The 18,431-nt window shown below is 38.6% G+C and overlaps 1 protein-coding gene across 1 annotated transcript in view; it reads right to left on the bottom strand.

The window, feature by feature from the left end:
* The window catches only part of MINDY4B (MINDY family member 4B), a 52,192-nt gene that overhangs the window by 8,487 nt on the left and 25,274 nt on the right, over positions 1 to 18,431 (bottom strand). The window contains exon 10 of the mRNA XM_056808483.1: positions 13,284 to 13,445. Coding sequence (XP_056664461.1) covers positions 13,284 to 13,445 — 162 coding nt within the window. The remainder of the gene's footprint in view (positions 1 to 13,283; positions 13,446 to 18,431) is intronic.

The raw sequence follows: 18,431 nt of genomic DNA, 5'->3' as shown, positions 1-18,431 counted from the left end.
AGAGCTTTGACTCTCAGATAAATAGACTGAGAGAACCTATTTTAGTTTGAGAAATAATTAAAGCCACCAGGCATTGTAGACTCTCCCTTCATTTGCATATGAATGCTTTAGAGCTTAAGTGATGAAAACATAATAAGTAAATAAAATGACTGTTTAGAGACTATCTGAAGATTAAATAAAGATTTTTGGTTTCAAAATGAACAAAATGTTAGATTTCCCTAGTCAGTCAAGAAGCCTATATATATATAAGTCCCTTTAATGTGCCAGGCACTGTGCTAAGTCCTGATGATACAAAGAGAAGCAAAAACAACCCTCATCTGCTCTCAAGGAGCTCACAACTCCAGAGGAGGAGTTAACATGTAAACAACCATGTATGAATAAAGACAATTCAGATTGGAGTTAATTGACATTGTTAGGCTTCTGTAAGTTTGTGCCCATTCTCACCAATGAACATTGTATGTATTGGTGGGAGAGTATTATCTAGGTTTAAACCCCTTTTTAAACAACCCTTACCTTCCATCTTGGAATCAATACTATTAAGAGGTTCCAACACAGAAGAGAGGTTAGGGCTTGGCAATGGGGGTTAAGTGACTTGCTCAGGGTCACATAGCTAGGAAGTATGTGAGGGCAAATTTGAATCCAGGACCTCCTGTCTCTAGACCTGGCTCTCAATCCACTAAGCCACCCAGCTACCCTCCATACTATGATCTTTTAATGATTTCTTCATTTTCCTTATATTGGATAATTGTGATGATGCTTATTATTCTTGCTTTTTTTTTTAACAAAATGTTTTATGTTTAAGAGCTAATGGTCTCACGGTGCCTGATTTTGTGTGAATGGGTGGCACACTGGTAAGGATTCATATAATGGTTAGAAGTAGAAGTATGCTCTTCCCACAACGATATTGCTCCTGGGACACTGAGAGATTGTGAGTTGTCGATGTACGGTAGCAGTCTGTCTCCGGGAACCTCAGATCTACTGCTATGAGGGCTAGTTGGAGATAAGTGAGCCAGTCCAAAAGGAGAGGAGGTGACCACCTGCTCCATTCCAGGTGCTACATATATGCTTCTCCTTGTTATCTTCCTCATTAGACTATTAGTTCCTTGTAAGAAGGGCTGGGTTGGCTTGTTATTCTTGTATCCTCAGCACCAAGCACAGTGCTTGGCATATTGGAGGTGTAAAATAAATGATTGTGGGTTAATTGATTATATTTTCATCTCTGAGTAGATATTTCTCCAACAAGCCAAAATTTTTTTAAATTATTTTATTTTATTTTTATTTTTTCAAAAAATTTTAAAAAGAGAAAAATATAGTTCATCAGACAAACCAACAAATCAAACATGCCTGAAAATACAATATTCCACATTTATAGTCCTCCCCTTCTGGCAAAGAATGGGGAGAAATTTAAGCTTCTTTCCCTAAATCTCACATGCAACCAATTTCCCCAAAGCCTTCTAATTTCCATTTCTGTACATTGCATTCTCAAGGTTAACAGGAAACCAACCTCAGGAACATCCTAGTTCTTTGGCTCTACAGAGTTACTCGTCTCTATAATAGCGAAACTCTTTCTCAGTACCCTCCTAAGGCTGATTAGAAGTAGAAAAGGGCTTGGCAAAACTTCATTTGTTCAAGATCAGAAGAGGAGATTTACCCAGGATTAGGATGGCAGCATCTAGCAGAGAAATAGCCTTATGTAGAGCAGATTGTTATTAAACATACACAGGCCTAGAGTTGGGAGGGCCAGGTTTCAAATATGGCCTTAGACACTTGCTATGTGACCCTGGGCAAGTCACTTAACCTCCATTGCTAGTCCTTGACACTCTTCTGCCTTAGTATTGATAATAAGTATTGTTTCTAAGACAGAAAGAAAGCATTAAAAATTTTAATATACATCAACAACATTTTTGCTACAGTTGACCACAAAATGTGGCTCCAGCCAGAGAACTGAATATAAGTAGAATGTCACATAAGCAGAAGAGTCCCAATCTGAACTAAGGGAAGTAAGTTTTGTGAAAATAATAATCTTTGTCAGATCATGGGTATGTATTTTTAGTTGGGAAAATATGGTCCCTTATACTTATGCCAGATAAGGACCAGCTGAAGGAATAAGGAATGCTGAGCATGGAGAAGAGAAGATGGGGGAAATGTTGTCAAGTGTTTTAAGGACCCTTATGTGGAAGAGAAAGTAGACTTACATTTCTTGGCCCAAGAGGGAAGAGATTGGAGCAATGGGTGAAAGTTTCAGAGAATGGATTTAGGTTTGGTTGGGATTTAGGTACAGAAAACCTTTTTTACAATAAGAACTATGCCAAAAGTGGAATAAATGGCCTTTCGGGGCAATGGAAGTCATAAAATGGAGGCAAACTTTATTATGGAATCCATAGAGAGTATTTCTTCTTTTCCTTTAAAAATGTTTTTTTTTTTGGATGTCTCTTATTTAATCACAATTATCTCCAAACATATTCCCTCCTTGACTACCAAATGAACTTCACTGACATGGTGAAACTGTCTGATTGTATATACGATATTCCAGCTCCAAAGTCCCTCACCTCGAAATAGAGATTCTTGGTGCAGACTCTGGGGTCACCTTCAACCCTGAGATTCTATGAATCTGTGATAGAGCTGATGACTTTCATACTCTCTGCTGCCCAATTTAGCTGTGCCAAATTGGGAAATGAAACCATGGAACTTCTTGGGAAAGAATTCAATCTCTAGACAGATTCAATCCAAACTTTGTTACAATTAGCAATAAGTGCTAATTGTAAAAGTAATCATCTGCTATATGTGTATGCATGTGTATGTGCCCATCATCTATTTACATCCACCTATCAATATCTATCACTCTACCTATATATAGCTATCAATATTATCTATATCTACCATCCATCATTTATCACCTAGTTATCAATTGTCTGCCTATCTATCTGATCTCTCCACCTTTATCTATCTATCTATCTATCTATCTATCTATCTATCTATCTATCTATCTTCTTCCTTCCTTCCTTCCTTCCTTCCTTTTTCTTTCTTTCTTTCTTTCTTTCTTTCTTTCTTTCTTTCTTTCTTTCTTTCTTTCTTTCTTTCTTTCTTTCTTTCTTTCTTTCTTTCTTTCTTTCTTTCTTTCTTTCTTTCTTTCTTTCTTTCTCTTTCTCTCTCTTTCTCTCTTTCTCTCTTTCTTTCTTTCTTTCTTTCTTTCTTTCTTTCTTTCTTTCTTTCTTTCTTTCTTTCTTTCTTTCTTTCTTTCTTTCTTTCTTTCTTTCTTTCTTTCTTTCTTTCTTTCTTTCTTTCTTTCTTTCTTTCTTTCTTTCTTTCTTTCTTTCTTTCTTTCTTTCCTTTCTCTCTCTTTCTTTCTATATATCTGTCTATCTATCTATCTATCTATCTATCTATCTATCTATCTATCTATCTAATCTGTCTGCCCATCTGTCCATCCATCAGTCTTTCAATCTATACTGTATTTATCTATATCTATAACTATTAATCATCTATTACTATCAAGCTATTAATTGACTATGTCTATACCATTTTCACCTATTTATCCTCATTTATCATTCACCTTACAACTTAATGAGTATGTATCTAATCTCTGTAACGATGTCTCTTTTATATATCTCATATTCATGTAATTTAGAGAAGAAAATTCAAGTGCACCAGTGATTTATTTGCTATTTCATGCATTTGCTGTCAAACCATCCTCTGGGTGTATGACAGAGACAATATAATAAGCCCCCTTGGGGCATAAGCCATTAGAGACCAATTTCAGGCCATTTTCATTGGGATGGGTTTCACTAGAGTCTCCCCGGAGAGAGTAAGAAAGAGCTCTAAGCCCAAGAGGGAAACCAATGAAACTGCATTAGAAATTTTCCAGAAAGCTCAAGCCATTGTAGTACTTATTTCTATGGAGATTTGAAAACCAGCGTGAGTTATTTATGTCTTTTGACCCACTTCCTCTTGGCCAGAGGTCAGTTGGACCTTGTTCAAGTTCTCAGCTATGTCTTACCATCTTCACATCGCAGAAGAGTCTCATTTTTTCTAATTTCTTCTTCTTCTTCTTGTTGTTTTTTTCATTGCTTTTTTCCTCATTTATTCTTATCCAGTCCCAACTAGTCCAACTTTAAACTGCCAGAGAAACTTGTCTCTGTTACTTCAGGATAGCTTAGATTTTATAGGTAAAACCACACAAGATATTATGTGGCCACTTAGAGTAAGTGGGTCCCTGTAGCAAGACATTTATACCAGTGATAATTTAGGATTCTGAAAAATTCCCATCTGATTACTTTGTCTAAAGCACTGTTAGATTTGGCTTTTGTATTGTAATATTCTCCCTTTTCCCCTCACCTGTAACTTCCAGAGAATTTCATTCATTCATTTGTTATTTTAAAAAATTCTTCTTTTAAACCCTTACCTTCCATCTTAGAGTCAATATTGTGTACTGGTTCAGAGGCAGAAGAGGGGTAGAGGCTAGGCAATGGGAGTTAAGTGACTTGCCCAGGATCATTAATTATTTTTCAACAAATATTTGTTGAGCACTTTCCACTTCATCTCCATACTCCATGAATTTTCACTAGCCTGAAATACTATTCTTCTCATCTTTATCTCACGACTTCCCTGCCTTCCTTTTAGTCTCATGTAAAACATTTCTATAAGAACTCTGTCCTTATCACCATCTTTCCTCTGTTGATTATCTCTAATTTATCCTACATGTATTTTGTTTGTACATCATTGTTCACATGCTGCCTCCCCAGTTAGACATGAACTTCTTTTTCTTCTTTTTTTAAACCCTTACCTTCCATCTTGGAATCAATATTGTGTATTGGTTCCAAAGCAGAAGAGTGGTAAGGGCTAGGCAATGGGGATCAAGTGACTTGCCCAGGGTCACACAGTTAGGAAGTATCTGAGGCCAGATTTGAACCCAGGACCTCTGGTCTCTGGGCCTGGCTCTCAATCCACTGAACCACCAAGCTATCCCCTGGATATGAATTTCTTGAGAGAAAAAATAATTATATACTCAGTAATCAGCAGAGTGTTTGACACATAGTAGGTACTTAATAAATGCTTATTGACTATTGGGACAAACACCATGGAAATCTGTTCCTTTTTTTTTTTTTTCGATTCTGGCAGATACAATGGAAACCTAGTAGTATTTTAGATGTGGACAATGGAGTCTGCTGTGATTTTCCTCCTCCTACTCCTGAGTTTTTTTCCTTTGTACAGGGTCCTGGGATTCCTCTGGTATGGAGAATCTTCTTTGCCAATACAGTTCTATACCTAGCCTGAAACTAGATTTTCAGAGTTAATTGACTTGCCCAGGATCAAGTTGAGTCAAGTCAAGCAGCCAAGCACATATGTTAAGCACTAGAATACCAAGATTCCCCCACCAAAATGGTAAAAGCATGATCTTGACCCTCAGTGTGAATTTTAGATTTACTCCACTCTGCTTAGTCTTTAGAATAGCAACCAGGAATGTATACACCCCCACTTTAGGATTAATTGTGGGGGAGGAAGGTCTATGACCCACATGTGCTAGCAAGTGACAAATCAGAAACAACTGGCTGACCCCCTGGGCTTCTAAAGCCAAGTTTAAGCCACCATTGGTACATGTAAGACACAGGAAGTGATGCAAAGAACTGCTTTTATATTTGTTGTCACTTCTGGTGAGAGGGACTTGGCTGTGGAACTTGACCATGGAGGAACTGGAGTGTGAGACCTCAGACTGCTTCCCTTAGATGATCATGTACTGAATGATAAGACTGACTTCCCCTTTCCTTGACTTTTCTAGAGGCACCAGCCTCTGGAGAGGCCCATCTTTGGGGATTCCCTTTCCCTTGGCTTTCTGGAGGCACTAGCCTCTGGAGAGACCCCTTGGCTGAGGCCTCTGAACTCCTGCCTGGTTCAGATCAAGTCAGGGAAGCTATCCTTCCCTTTTTCCTCTCTCTCTCTCTCTCTCTCTCTCTCTCTCTCTCTCTCTCTCTCTCTCTCTCTCTCTCTCTCTTTTCTCTCCCTCTTAATTTCTTCCTTCTATTGTAATGAAACCATCATAAAATCTCATTCTGACTTGAGTATTTCATTGGGATTTAGAATTTAAATCCCTGGCGACCAACTAAAAGTATATTCAGTCTAACCATAAATTTTACCCCTTACATCAGGGAATTATGATCTTTTTTCAAAGCAAGTCAATGTGGTTCAGTGAATTGAGAACCAAGCCTAGAGACTGGGAGGTCCTGGGTCCAAATATGACTACAGGATACTTCCTAGCTTAGGGAATGGGAAGTCACTTAACTTCCATTGCCTATCCCTGACTATTCTTCTGCTTTGGAACCAATACATAGTATTAATTCTAAGATGGAAGGTAAGGGTTTACATTTTTTTTTTTAAGAAGAGCATACTATGTTTCTGGTCTTGTGTTGAGCCCTGGGGATATATAAATACAAGAAGAAGGCAGTCCTTGCCCTTAAGGAGCTTATGTTCGAAGGGAAGAAGACTCCTGTGATATTTATTTCCCACATCCTCCATTATGTTCAATTAAAATAGGAGTCAGTCCTTAGATTTATAATAAAGTTTATTAGGATCCTTTGGCTAGGTAGAAGAGAAGAGAGAAGAGAGAGAAAAGGGGCTCTAATCTAACTGTTCTACGTGGTCCCTCCAGTAGACCCCAGTAGTTTGTAGACAGAGAGTCCAAACTTTTGGGTTAGCCCTTGCGCACCACTACCCCCATCCTCCCATCAAGTTCAGGCTTACGGCAGATATGCAGGTAGTCAACTGGAGATGATATCACCTGTGTGACCCTAGAAAGGGGGGAGGATAAACTTCCTTTGCACATTTAGAACTAACTTAAAACCATTTGGTCTTGTATCAGTTATATCTGGAGATGTCTTAACTCCTTTCACATGCCAAATTTTATCCGTGCTTCCCACAATACATACTTAGGACATATCTGCTGGTTGGCTAAGGCTCAGGAAGTGCTGAATGAAAGCAGAAACATGGAGATTCTCAATATAGATGTTGTTTTCCTCACTTTTCTTTTAGCACACAATCTCTATTTTTTCCAGAATAAGTGATCAGCTTAGGGATGTTTAATCTGTTAAATGGGAACTTAAAAAAATCAATAACTATATTTCAATATAACTGGTTTCCTATGTAATCCTATTTATTTTATTTTTTGCATTTAAGAACCATATTCTGAGAGAGGGTTCATAGTTTTCACTAGAATACCTCTGTGACACAACAAAGGTGACGAGCCCCTACTTGGGTTATTGTTGAGCTAATGTGTGTTAAGGGATTTACTGTCCCTTAAAGTGCAACATATTTAAATATTATAAATTTGGATATGTATATAATTATTAAAATATAATATTTTTCATATGATATTCACATCATACAATATTATATTAATATAACATTTACATATTGGAAATAAGGTTCTTGTTCTTTGTTATCCCCATCCATCAGTCAACCCGCATTTATGAATTGCCTGTAAATGTGCTGGGAGCTTTGTCTTATTTCATCTTCATTATTAGTATATTAAAGGTTTCCTGCCTTCCTGCTAGAGACAAAAGATTATTTGATCAAATGTGACTTGGCCCACATGTGGTTTCTAAGTGTTGGTCTGGAGAATTCTGGGGTTATAATAAGCAACATGTATGCTGCTTTGCAGGCTCAGGAGCCTAAGGGAGCTGAGGGCGGTTAAGTAAGAACCTTTAGGTTGGCCTTTAAAGAAATGTAACTTTCCTTCCTGTTGGTGGAAAAGGTAAGTTTTAATTTCTGTATGTGTTCATTGTAATACTGTAAAAAAAATTCCTGGTTAAGGAAGGGTAGGAATGAGGAGTGAATAATGACATTTTCTCACAAAATTCTTCCTGAACCCTTCAGTATAGAAAAGTGGAAGAGCTCTGGCCTTGGATGCAGGAGCATCTGGGTTCGAATCTCCCTCTATGCTTCCTCCCTGTGAGACTTCAGAAAGCCTCTTAAGTTCTCTGGTCCTCAGTTTCCTTATTTGCATAATTAAGGGGTTGGGTAGACAGGTCTTTAAGACAGCTCTCCATCTCTGGTCCCTTCCTTGATTTCTCATAACATTGTCTTAAAATCCCCCCAAGAATGGACACAAAGTGATGATTCCAAGGCAGAAAAGAAGTAAGGATAGGCAACTGGGCTTAAGTGACTTGCCCAGGGTCACACAGCTAGGGTATATCTGAGGTCACGTTTGAACCCAGGACCTCCCATCCCCAGGTCTGGCTCTCCATCTGCTGAGCCACCTAGCTGCCCCTCCTAACATTCTCTTAACATCTTCACACTTAGCGCATTTTGTCTCATCTCTCTATTTGTGAATTTCTCTTATCTTCTCTGTCTAAGATTATCAGCAGCTTGAGTGAGCAGGTACTCAGCTGGTCATTTGGCAGCTTTATCCCCCGCCCCAGGCACAGGGCACAGGAGGCATGAGATCACCCTGAACCGAATGAGATGTTCAGTCTGGGTGGAGAAGTGAAGATAGCTGGGAGTACTGATTCTAGACCCTGATGCTTGGGGCAGCAGGGGCGAGAGCTCTGCAAAGGAAAAGGACTTGGGCTTCCATGGCCCTTGCCACTCAGGGATCTTTGGAGTAAAGTGCCAGATAGAGAGTCAGGAAGACTTGAGTTGGAATTCTGTTTCAGATACTTATTAGCTTTTGACTGTGGGCGTCTCTCAGCCTTAGTTTTTTCACCTGTAAAATGGGAATAAAAACAGTATCTGCCTCACAGGGTTGCTATGAGTCAAATAAAATTATACAGAGATATTGTATATAAATATATGTAATAGATACACATATACATATATATGCATGTATACATATATATGTATAAACAAATAATGGGGCAGCTAGGTGGTACAACAGCTTGGAGTTAGGAAGACATCTTCCTCAATTGATACTTACTAGTGTGACCCTGGGCCTGTCACTTAGCCTTGTTTGCCTCAGTTTCCTCATCTGTAAAATGAACTGGAAAAGGAAATGGCAAACCACTTCAGTGTCTTTGCTAAGGAAATCTCAAAGGAATCAAGAAGCATCAGAGATGACTAAAATGACTCAACAACTGATACATAAAACGTACTTTGTAGTCCTATATACATGTTAATTATTCTATTGTTATAATTATTGTTATATTCTCCAGAGGCAAGATTATAGTCAATATGTTGGTTAGATGAGACAAGGCAAGTCCATTAACCACAGAAGTTTATATTGACTTTTATGGGCCAGAGACAGTGTATCTCTGGGCTTCAAAAATCTGTAAATATATAGCTTTTAAGGTAGGTAAAGCACTTTAAACACATTATCTCAGGGGATCTTCACCTTTGTTGGGTCATGGACCCCTTGGTCATTCTGAAGAAACCTCTGGATCCTTTCTCAGATAAGAATCAATAACGTCTGGGCATTCAATTATATTTGGACCACACAATTATTTTTATTTTATCTTTGCTTTTTTTTCCATCTACAGTATGATAGTAAAGCCCTTTTGGAAAGCACTGTATCTCTGTAGGGGGAACATAGGGAATATCCAGGTTGAATTGGTCAAGGACTGGTAGCAGAAGCCAAAGGCAACAGAAGGGAATTGGATACATTCCAAATGCTTTGCAAGCAAGTAAAGGACAAGATAGACTATCGATTTTGAGTGTAAAAGGATCTTGGCTATTAGAGTCTGGTCCCTTCATTTATCAGATGAGGCCCCCCAAATCTAATTGCAAAAGGTGCCGGTGCCAAGATTGAACTGAAATTCTCTAATTCTGAACCTAGCATCCTTTCTAACCACAGGGTATGGATGCTGCCCCTGAAGAGAGAAAGGTACTGTGATGGAGCTCCGGGCTGGATTGATTCTTGTCCATCACTTTAATTGCTTTCTAAAAGAGCAGAAAATAGGATAAGGCAGCTTCGCAGTTTTCCCACTTGCAACATTCCTGGATAGAGTTCCTTTGTTTGGTGGTTTCATTGCTTTGTGATCTCATTTGGGGTTTTCTTTGGGGAGATACTTGAGTTATTTGCCATTTCCTTCTCCGGCTCGTTTTACAGATGTGGATCTGAAGCAAATGAGGTTAAATGATTTGTGCAAGATCACATAGCTATTAAGTATCTGAGGCTGGATTTGAACTCATAAAAGATCAATGAATCTTCTTGATTCCAAGTTCAGTGCTCTATTCACTGCTGTACCCATTACCTCTCTTCCAGGATCATTAACTAGTACTAGTTGTATATTGGATATTGAGGAACAACTGAGGACATCAGTGACAGGTGGCTCTTTATAATAGGCTGCAATGAGTGTGGCCATCCTTGGAGTGGCCCCTTTAACAACAAAAAAATGCCCAATTCCTGTCTAGTTTTTTTCCTTCCTTTCACACTGTGCCCTCAGAGAATCTTTTCCTTATTGTAGTGGATTAAAATCAGAAGTTCTAAGCTCGAATCTCTCTGGACCTCATTTTTAAAATTTATAAAATGACAAAATTGGACCATGTGACCTTCATTCCAAACCCAGTCTTGGATTCCATGATCCCAGGTCTCTTCCTCACAGATTCTCTCCATTTTCACATATTCATCTCTTGGTACCCTCTTCTAAACCGGCTTCTGCTTCTCTCCCACTCTAAGTTGGGACTAGGAAGAACACTTGACATATCATTCATTTTCAGCCTCTCTCTGATACAGTCACTCAGCAGGGACTCTCACCCCATCTAGTGACCATCAAAAAACATTAAAGGGGATGGACGTGGACTACTTTGCAAGGATAAGTAACTATAATCTCTCCCCCTTTAAAATTCACCTTAGCCAGTCTAGATCCTTGTTGCTATCAGCTATGGGCCATGAAATCCTTCTTCTTCCCAGCTACACTCAGTAGCTGACTTCACCTTCTCCACTCCTCTTGGAATACTCCAGCTTTCCAGTCCTCACAATCATCCAATGGAGAGCTTAAACCTTGGACAACACTGCTTCTAACATCCCGCCCTTCTCCCCAGAACCTCCCCCGCCCCATTCTAAACTAAGCAAACCAAAAATCAGATTTGTCTCCGGTGCTACAATTTTTAGTCCTGACTTCAACTTCTGATATCATATTTTCTCCTACTTAATATAGTGAGATTTTGTGGTTTATGTACATACATTTGATCTGAGTTGAAAACTTGTTCGAACTTAACCAAGACTTGGAAAATGGATCTGTCTAAAGGTTGCTAGTCAGAAACATGCAGTAAAGTAGGCTATAAGGTTTTGACTTGGAAGCAGGGATCACGTAGAGAGCCTAGCCAGAAAGAATGCCATTTCTTCATGAACCAAGGCTAAAGATGGCGGCAGGGAGAAGGGTTGGGCTCAGGAAAGCACAGGGAAAAAATTAGAATGGAAGTTGGACTAATGCATTAAGCTATGCCCAGTGGAATAGTGTCTAAACTGAATACCTGTCATTGACATTTCTGTAAGATAGTTTAAACCCAGAAATTCCTCAAAACTTGCATTCCACATGGCAATTATAGGAGGTGATAGCCCACTGTGGAGACAGTGGTGTATCTACAGTCATAGTCTAAAGAGAATGCTCATTATTCCCTTGGTGCTGGGGATGGAAGGCACTAGTGGAAAACTCAAAAAGCATTTTGTTTGATGGTGTCCTCGGTGGTTTTATCTAAGCTATGTTGTCGCAGCTGGTTATGAGTGGACAGCTTCTGTGAAGCCTTCTTTTTCAAAGAGTTTGGCTCACCATCTGTGAATTTTGAGATGAGATGTTCTTGTGAAAACATAGAAGCCTCATTTCTCAGTTGTTTAGCATTTATGTGTTTACATTCGCACTGTGTAGACTGTTCACCATTGCAGAATCACATCTCATTTAATTCAATGGTGAGACTTTTCTTAACACTGTATTTTTAGTTTCTAGCTTGGCAGATGTTGTAAATACCCACAGCTGGAAAGCTCTTTGGAGAGGAAGTTGGATGAATGAAAGAGGAATTGTAAGAGGGAGGCCACACATTTTGTTGATTTAAAAAAAACTGACAAAAAAGCATAGTATTTGGGCACATATATATATATATATATATATTTTTTTTTTGTCTGCTGAACCACAGAGATCTTTTTGAAGGAGTGTTATATAAATACTAACTATTGTAGACCTTGGGAAATGCTAGAACAGTAGCAAAGTATCAGTGTTTGGGTTATATATTTGAGAAATCCAAATAAACTGTCAGAGTCACAGAACTTTGCAATTGTTAGGGACCTCAGCAATCATACAATCTAACCCATAACTGAAACAGAATCCAAACTCCCCCCTCCCTGATAATCATCCAGACGTTGCTTGTAGACTTCCAAGGAAGAGGAACCCACTGTGACTAAGTTACCTCCTCATTCCTCTTTTGAATCAACCTAATTATTAACTAATTTTTCAAGCCCAAGTTTGCCTCTTTTCACCTTTTACCTGTTGTTCTTGATTCTTTCCTTGAAAACCAAACATAGTAAGTCTTATCTATCTTCTACATGACAGCTTTTAAATGGTAGAAGACTGTGATTATGGCCTCTCCCTACTCAATGTCCCTTCCTCTCTCCCTCCCACCTCCCCTCTCTCTGTCTGTCTCTCTGTCTCTCTTTCTGTGTCTGTGTCTGTGTCTATGTCTGTGTCTCTCTCTCTTTCCTCTTACTTTCTGTTTTAGGATTGAGACAAAGTATTAGTTCTATGGTCAGAAAGTGGCAAAGGCTAGTCAATTGGAGTTAGGTAACTTGTCCAGGGTCAGACAGCTACATCCTTAGCTCTTTCAACCAGCCCCTTGTAGAGAAAGAACTGAACCTTCACCCTTTGGGTTACCCATCTCTCAGTGGGCTCCAGCTTATCAATGTCTTTTTTAGAATGTAGACTAGAATTGAACACAATATTCTAGATAACCCAGACTGGGTATGAGTGGGTCTTTGACCTCCTTGTCTCTGGGAGCAAGATTATTGGTAAATATTTAACAGCTGACCCTCTAAAAAAAATAAGACATATGCAAGACACACTTTTAAGTTTAATCTGCATTAATAACACTTTTTTAAGTCTAACCAATCCACAAAATAATAATAAATAAAATTAATAAAATAAAGCCCTGATTTATAGCATTTGTCAAATTCCAAAGGCATTAATATTCACACTCAAAACTGAACAATAAACTCTTAGGAACTGGTACCAGCGAGCTCTAGCACAGCTCTGCCAAGACATGTCTCTCTTAATGCAATCCCCAGTTCATGAACTTTTAAAAGTTGTTTGTGTTTTGGCATATCCCTGATGACTCAAATTAAGCCTGCTATCCTATAAAATCCCTCTCACCTGTGAGAGTTCCTGCTGCCTGGAGCCATCCTTGTTCCACTGTAAAAAGCCCACCTCACTGCGGGCCAGGATTCCATGCAGCAGGGCTTCAGAATTTCCTCGCTGGTAGCCGTTGAAGACATGAGGACTGGCTCGTCCTGTTAATATGAGGTTTAGAATTGCCTGGACAGAAACATGCCACAAATGGTTATTTGTGGGCAGTAACAAGATGGAAACTCTCATTTGCTTTTGATAACTTTGGCTTCTGTGGTTGGGACTGAAGAAATCTAAGGATTCAGTTCTTCTAGAGGAAACAGCCTTTTAATTCCCAAAGAGTCCTAGCAGATCTCACGTATGGGATTTCCATACAGTATATTAAACACAGTAAGTATTCAATTATTTCAGTCATGTCTGATTCTTTGTGACCCCATTTGACACCATTTCTTGGCAATAATACTAGAAGGGTCTGCCATTTCCTTCTTTAGCTCATTTTTACAGATAAGGAAACTGAGGCAAAGTGGATTAAGTGACATGCCCAGGGTCACACAGCTAGAAAGTGTTTGAAGCCATACTTGAATCCACAGAGGAGTCTTGTGACTCCATGTCTGGCACTCTATCCATTGTGCCATCTAACTGCCTAGTGTAGGAATAAATAAATAAATGGAGAGGAGAGATGGAACATTTATACTTATTCCTATACTAGTCAGAAAGTGCAGTAATAGGACCAGGAAAACATTTCCCCACACATAGTAGGTACTTTAAAATATTTATTGAAATATTAATTCAATGATATCCATCTAAGTCATGTATTATATACAATTAAAACATTTTCAAACTCTCCCACCTGTCTTGGGAGATCATAGACTTAGAACTAGAAGGGGTCATAGAGGCCATGTAATCTAAACCCCTTATTTAACAGATGAAGGAAATGAGACCAAGAGAGAAGTGATTGGCCAGAGGTCACATGGGATTTAAGTGACAAAGCAGGATTCAGGTCCTTTTACTTGAAATCTCTTTTTCCCTCCTGCCCCAGGCTTCTTCCCTTCATATGATGGGTACAGAGTGGGAATCACTAGAAGGAAGGGATAAGCTTCATTAATTCCACAAATGTCTCCTTTAATTACCTCTGCTTGCTTGGTACTCTCTTTCCCATATCACTCAGATAACCTAGGTCTCCAGTTAGTTATCCCAGGTTCTAATTAATTATGGGCCAGAATCCCCTCCAAATGATATGCCCCCTATGTCTTTTTAGCTTTGAATTCCCCCAATCCTTGCCATTTAGGCTCATCACTCTAGGCACAAATCTTACCACTACCTATCTGTTTACTTAATTCTGTTTGCTCCAACCTTTTCCTTTCTAATACTTCTCTGCTGTCTACTCTTTCTAAGGACCTTTCCTTTGGGATCTCTATCTCACTTTTAAGACCTTCCTGGAAGATCCTACATCCCTTAGCTTCCCTTCTCCCTCTTATTAATTGGAAAGTGAGCATGATACATCCATGCCTGGCCACTCATTTAGCTATTTATCCTTGATCCACAAAGCCAGGAAGAAGAGAAAAAGTGTGTTTCTTTCCTTTTTCTTTTTCTTATTTCTTTTTTAAAATTTAGACAATTTTCCCATGGCTACATGATTGATGATCCCCCGACCCCCAAACTCTTTCCTCCCTCCCCTCCTGAAGCTGACAAGCAGTTCCACTGGGTTATACATGTAGCATTGTTCCAAACCTGTAGGATGTATGTTTCTTGATCCCAGCTGCCATTTCCAGACCCTTGCTCAAATACCGTCACAATAACCCCTTTGCTTTTGCTGTTCAGGTCTCTGATCCCTATTATTCTCCCCTGTGAACCTTCAAGATATGTTCTCCCTGTCTCAGTGACTCCTGCCACTGATTTACAGTTTTCCCTGAACCCTTTCCCTGCTGGTAACCTCAGAGATTTCAATATTCAGTCTGTTGATTCTTTTAACAGCCTCTTCTCCAGTTGACCAAGATACCTTACAATTTAGCACCATCCCCCAATTTATGGCTTTTTCTTGAACCCTTTCTCAGAGATTTCATTATTCAGGCTGCTGATAGCCCATTCTCCCAGTTGACTAAGAGATCTTACAACTTAATCATCCCCCAAACTAGTCCATCTCCATCTCCATATCCAAGACCTTGGAAATGCCCTTGTCTGATCACAATCACCCTTCCACTTCTCCCAAACTTCTTTCCACTTTAGGTTCCTTGATTCCTCCCATTGAATGTTGTTAACTCCACTATGAAGGATGTAATAGCTTCACTGTTTCAACAACAGTTCCCCCTTCTTCCATCCCTGAAAGACATCTGGCCCTCCTCTTTACTTCTATTTTCATTGATGACATCATCACCTCTCAGTCAGAGTGGAAACTTCCATCTCCCTTACCACTCTCATCAAATAAATAGTCATCTGGTCATGTAGTTGGTATGGATGCCTGAAATAGTTCTCAAATCTGGTCCCCTCTTCTGCACCCACCCTTGTTCAATTCTTTTCCATTTTTCATTTAGATTATTTTAATAGCCTCCAAAGAAGTCCTCTTGCCTTTTCAAGCCATCTTTCTTCCTGTGACCATATACTTTTCAGACCATCTTACTGTTCCCCCTGGAAACCTTTGGTGGTCTTCCATATAAAATTAAAATTCCCTACCCTGGCATTCAAATGACTCCAGAGTCTTTCCAGCTTTGTCTCAGAGCCAAACTAAACTATTTATCTTCCCCCATTACTGTTCCACTTCCAACCATCTTGGTGCCTTTGTGCATCAAAGGAATGCTCATCATCCCTATATCTATTTTACTTTTATTTTTTAAAACCGTACCCCCATCTTAGAATCAATATTGTGCTTTGGTTCCAAGGCAGAAGAGTGGTAAGAGCTAGGCAATTGAGGTTAAGTGACTAGCCCAAGGTCATACAACTAGGAGTTTCTAAAATCAGATTTGAACCCAGGAACTCTCTGGGTCTGGCTCTCAATCTACTGAGCCAACTAGTTGCCCCCCTCCCCCTGCACTTTGGTCCCTGACCTATTTGTTTATTAAAATCCTCTTTTACTTCAGAGTCCTACTCAGGGGTCACTTCCTTACAGAAACTGCCTCTTCCCTCCTTTTGGAGGTAGAGAGAAGTTGAGTGTAAAGAGGGCTGGAAGTGAAATCAGGAGAGATCTCAGATCAAATTTCATTTGTGCTATTTATTTTTATTTTAAAACATTTACCTTCTGTCTTAGAACCAATGCTATTTATTGGTTCCAAGGCAGAAGAGTACTAAGGGCTAGGCAATGGGGCTTGCCCAAAGTTATGCAACTAGGAAGTGTCAGACCAGATTTGAACCCAGGACCTCCCATCTCTAAATCTGGCTCTCAATCCATTGAGCCACCTAGCTACACCAACTCTGCCATTTATTAACTCAGTGATTATTAGGTAGGTCCCTAGATAGTACAGTTGATAGAGGACTGACACTGAGGTCAGGAAGACTAGAGTTCAGATGTGGCCTCAAAACTTACTGGTTGTATGATCCTGGTTAAATCATTTACTGTTTGCCTCAGTTTCCTCACTGGAAAAATAGGGGTGATAATAATAGCACAACTCACAGGATTGTTGTAAGGATAAAATGACACAATATTTGTAAAGTGTTTTACAAACCTTAAAGCACTATATTAACACTAGCTTCTATTATTATTAATTTGCTTTGGTTTCCTTATCTATAAAGTTGGGAACTCAAGATATTTTATGTAAAATACTTTGTAATTCTTAAAGCTTTCAAAATGTCAGTTATTTTTATTATTTTAGCACTTCATATGGACGGTTTCATTGCAGATATATTCTTTCTTGCAATATAATTATGAAGCTGTCTCATTTGTGCTCTTTAAGGGCAGGGTATATATTTCAGGAGTTCTTAAAGTTTTTTGGAGGGGCTCATCATGCCAGATTTCTTTCCTTTTTAAAATTGTTATAGACTTGAAAACAACGAAAAACACAAGCATTTCCATATACAAAGGAGAATAAAAAAAGAAAAGTGTGTGTAACTGTTAATCTATTCTACGTATGGCTAGTTTTCAAAGTATATATATTAAATTTATCACAGTGATACCCACAATCCCGTGTCTGCCCATATTCCCTTCTGAACTTTCATTTTCTTATTTATATGTTTTAACCTCGTGCCCACTTTCTTAGTATTGATTCTAAAATAGAAGAATGTCAAGAGCGAGGCAGATTCAAGTGACCTACCCAAAGTCACACAGCTAAAAATGTCTGAGATCAGATCCTCCCAACTTTAGACCTGGTGCTCTTTCCACAGTACTATCTAGCTGCCACTCTTCTATGTATTTTTAAAATACTGATTTCTTATTTTTGGCATTAATGTATTCTCTATTCTTAAAGGAAAACCTTCCTTTGTGACAAATAAATGTAATGAAGCAAAAAGAATTTATATAATGTTGTATCTGAAAAGATCTCATTCTGTACCTAAAGGTCTGTCACTTCTCTGGGAATTAGGAAGTCAGTTTTAACCCTTAGATTTCTGGAGTTGGGATTGTTCATTGCACTAATCAGAATCCTTAAATCTTTAAAACTTAAATTTTTTTTTAACAATATTGCAGTCATGTCTAAATTGTTCTCCTGGTCCTGTTCACTTCACTCTGTATCAGTTTGAACAAATCTTTCTAGGGTTTTCTGAATCTGTCCCTTTTGTTTTTTTTTCTTAGTGTTTAATGATATTCCATTACATTCTTATGCCTTAATGTATTCCACCATTCTTCCATAGAACTACTTTTGGCAGTGAAGATTCATGGCATACTCTAGGAGAGCAGGGAGACTCAGTTATGTGCATAAATGCTGTTTCAAGTATAAATTCTATTCAATTCTCAGGAGACTCATCCATATACATTAGAAATAGAAATTCCATCAAACTTATGGGAGATGCAATTGATCATACATGTTAAATTCCATACATTTTGCTGCACATCTTTATGAAATTCTAGTGGAAACTGTTTGGGGAACTGCTTTTTTTTAAAGCTAAAATTTTATTTTCTTTCTAAAGTTAAAACTTCCTTTCATCCTTCCATCAATAGCTATTAGCAAAGTTCTCTAACATTTGCAGATTCTTTTTTTAAATTTATTAAGCATTTATTTATTTTATTTTTAAATTAAACTAAATCCCCCC

The sequence above is a fragment of the Monodelphis domestica genome, chromosome 8 (assembly GCF_027887165.1).
Source record: "Monodelphis domestica isolate mMonDom1 chromosome 8, mMonDom1.pri, whole genome shotgun sequence".
NCBI classification, from domain to species: Eukaryota; Metazoa; Chordata; class Mammalia; order Didelphimorphia; family Didelphidae; genus Monodelphis; species Monodelphis domestica.
Note: the sequence above shows the minus strand (reverse complement) of the source record. Positions and strands in the feature narration are given on the sequence as shown.